Raw genomic sequence first — 1,537 nt, 5'->3', positions numbered from 1 at the left:
TTGTAGCAGTGTTTATGCCAGTCAAAAATGGGCAAAATGAATTCTCTTTAGAAATGTTTTCTTTTAAACACTTACACAAATCTTTCCCCTCAAACGTGCCTTCATTTAGTGTCCCTGAAAGATTTTATCCTCAAGAGAAAGTGAACAAATGTTCTTTCCAAGATTTTAGGTTGACATGAGTGTATGTATGTTTGTGCTTTTGTGTTTGTGCGTCTGTGTGTGTTCTTGCGTGGGGCAGCATGCTAATTGTTGACCAATGCTGTTTGGGAAGTATCTGTGCTCTGATTTTCTTTGCCTTTCTTCTCCCTCCCTCTCTCACTTTTCAATTTGTCTAGGAACAGGGGGAGAAAAGGCTTCCAGTGTTGTTTCCTGCAAAGACCATTCTTACGAGTCCATTGGACAGTGTGTGGGGGACTCATAGCTAATTGGCTAAAGAATGGCTATGATTGTCTGGAAGGGGCTGGAAAGTGCCGCATGCGCTTTTGAAAAGGAAGAGGGAGAAGGTGCCTGGTTTCGCTAAGCAGCTGCTGTTGGAGATGCTTGGTGATTACATCAGCACTGGAGGAAGAAAGAACTGAAAAAAAAATCCAACTTCAGAGAGAGCGCGAGTGAGTGTTTATGGAGCCCCCCCATTCTTCCCCTTCCAAAGATCTTCTGACAATACTGTTATTGTCAATATAAGAGTTCTTAATTCTGTATGAATAGTGCATGGGGCCTCTTGATTAAATAGTGTATTACATGTTCCAAATCTGTCAGCTGCACTCTTCTCTCACATGCTAGTGAGATCACTTGGAATGGAACGTTATAGGAACAGCTCCATTTGTCATACATCACCAAATAGGACATTATATAATTAGATCACCAGGAATAGTGTTCAAAAAAAGGTACATCCCCCATCTCCGAACCCAGTGGCTTCTTCATTCTAGCTTCAATATGGAATCAGGGCTTTTATTGACTGTGCTGATTTTGATAATATTAATGCGATTTATTTTATGGTCCTGCTTCAATGTTTATTTGGATTACAAACTGGCCCAGAGATATCCTGAAAAAAGGAAGGACTCTTGAAGGGGATTATATATGCAATTTTCAACATCCCGGTGACACCTTTTGGAATGATATCTTAGATGAATTTTTATCTTTACAACATGTGGCATTTTTAAAGAGTTCTAGCCTCTAATGAGACTCAAATTGCAAATTAGTCAAATTAAATGATATTCCTTGTAAAATAGTTCATGAACTTCTTGCTGCAATGAAACCGCAACCACTTGCCACTTAATTGCTTTAGTCTAGCCAAATATGACTTTGTTGTTGAAAGTCTGGGCAGCCAATCAGAGAATTCCACAATGTTGACAAGTTACATGAGATCACTTCTTTGTTGCTGGCCAAGCTGTTGACCTGCTGCTTTTGCCTTCAGTAATGTCTGCATATAAACATCAGCCCATGTCAACTTGTGTGAGAAGACTGTCATCCATCTGAAGAAATGAGGGCCTATAGTTTTCAACACTCTGTTCTTTAAAGTGATTCTTCGAAAGTGCTT

General features: G+C 39.8%; 1 protein-coding gene across 1 annotated transcript; it reads left to right on the top strand.

The window, feature by feature from the left end:
• Positions 1-933: 933 nt before the first annotated feature.
• SMIM38 (small integral membrane protein 38) lies at positions 934-1,065 on the top strand. Its single transcript, XM_070735146.1, has one exon. It carries the CDS (start codon positions 934-936, stop codon positions 1,063-1,065), a length of 132 nt encoding a protein of 43 aa, XP_070591247.1.
• Positions 1,066-1,537: the final 472 nt, after the last annotated feature.

The sequence above is a fragment of the Erythrolamprus reginae genome, chromosome 1 (assembly GCF_031021105.1).
Source record: "Erythrolamprus reginae isolate rEryReg1 chromosome 1, rEryReg1.hap1, whole genome shotgun sequence".
NCBI lineage: Eukaryota > Metazoa > Chordata > Lepidosauria > Squamata > Dipsadidae > Erythrolamprus > Erythrolamprus reginae.
Note: the sequence above shows the minus strand (reverse complement) of the source record. Positions and strands in the feature narration are given on the sequence as shown.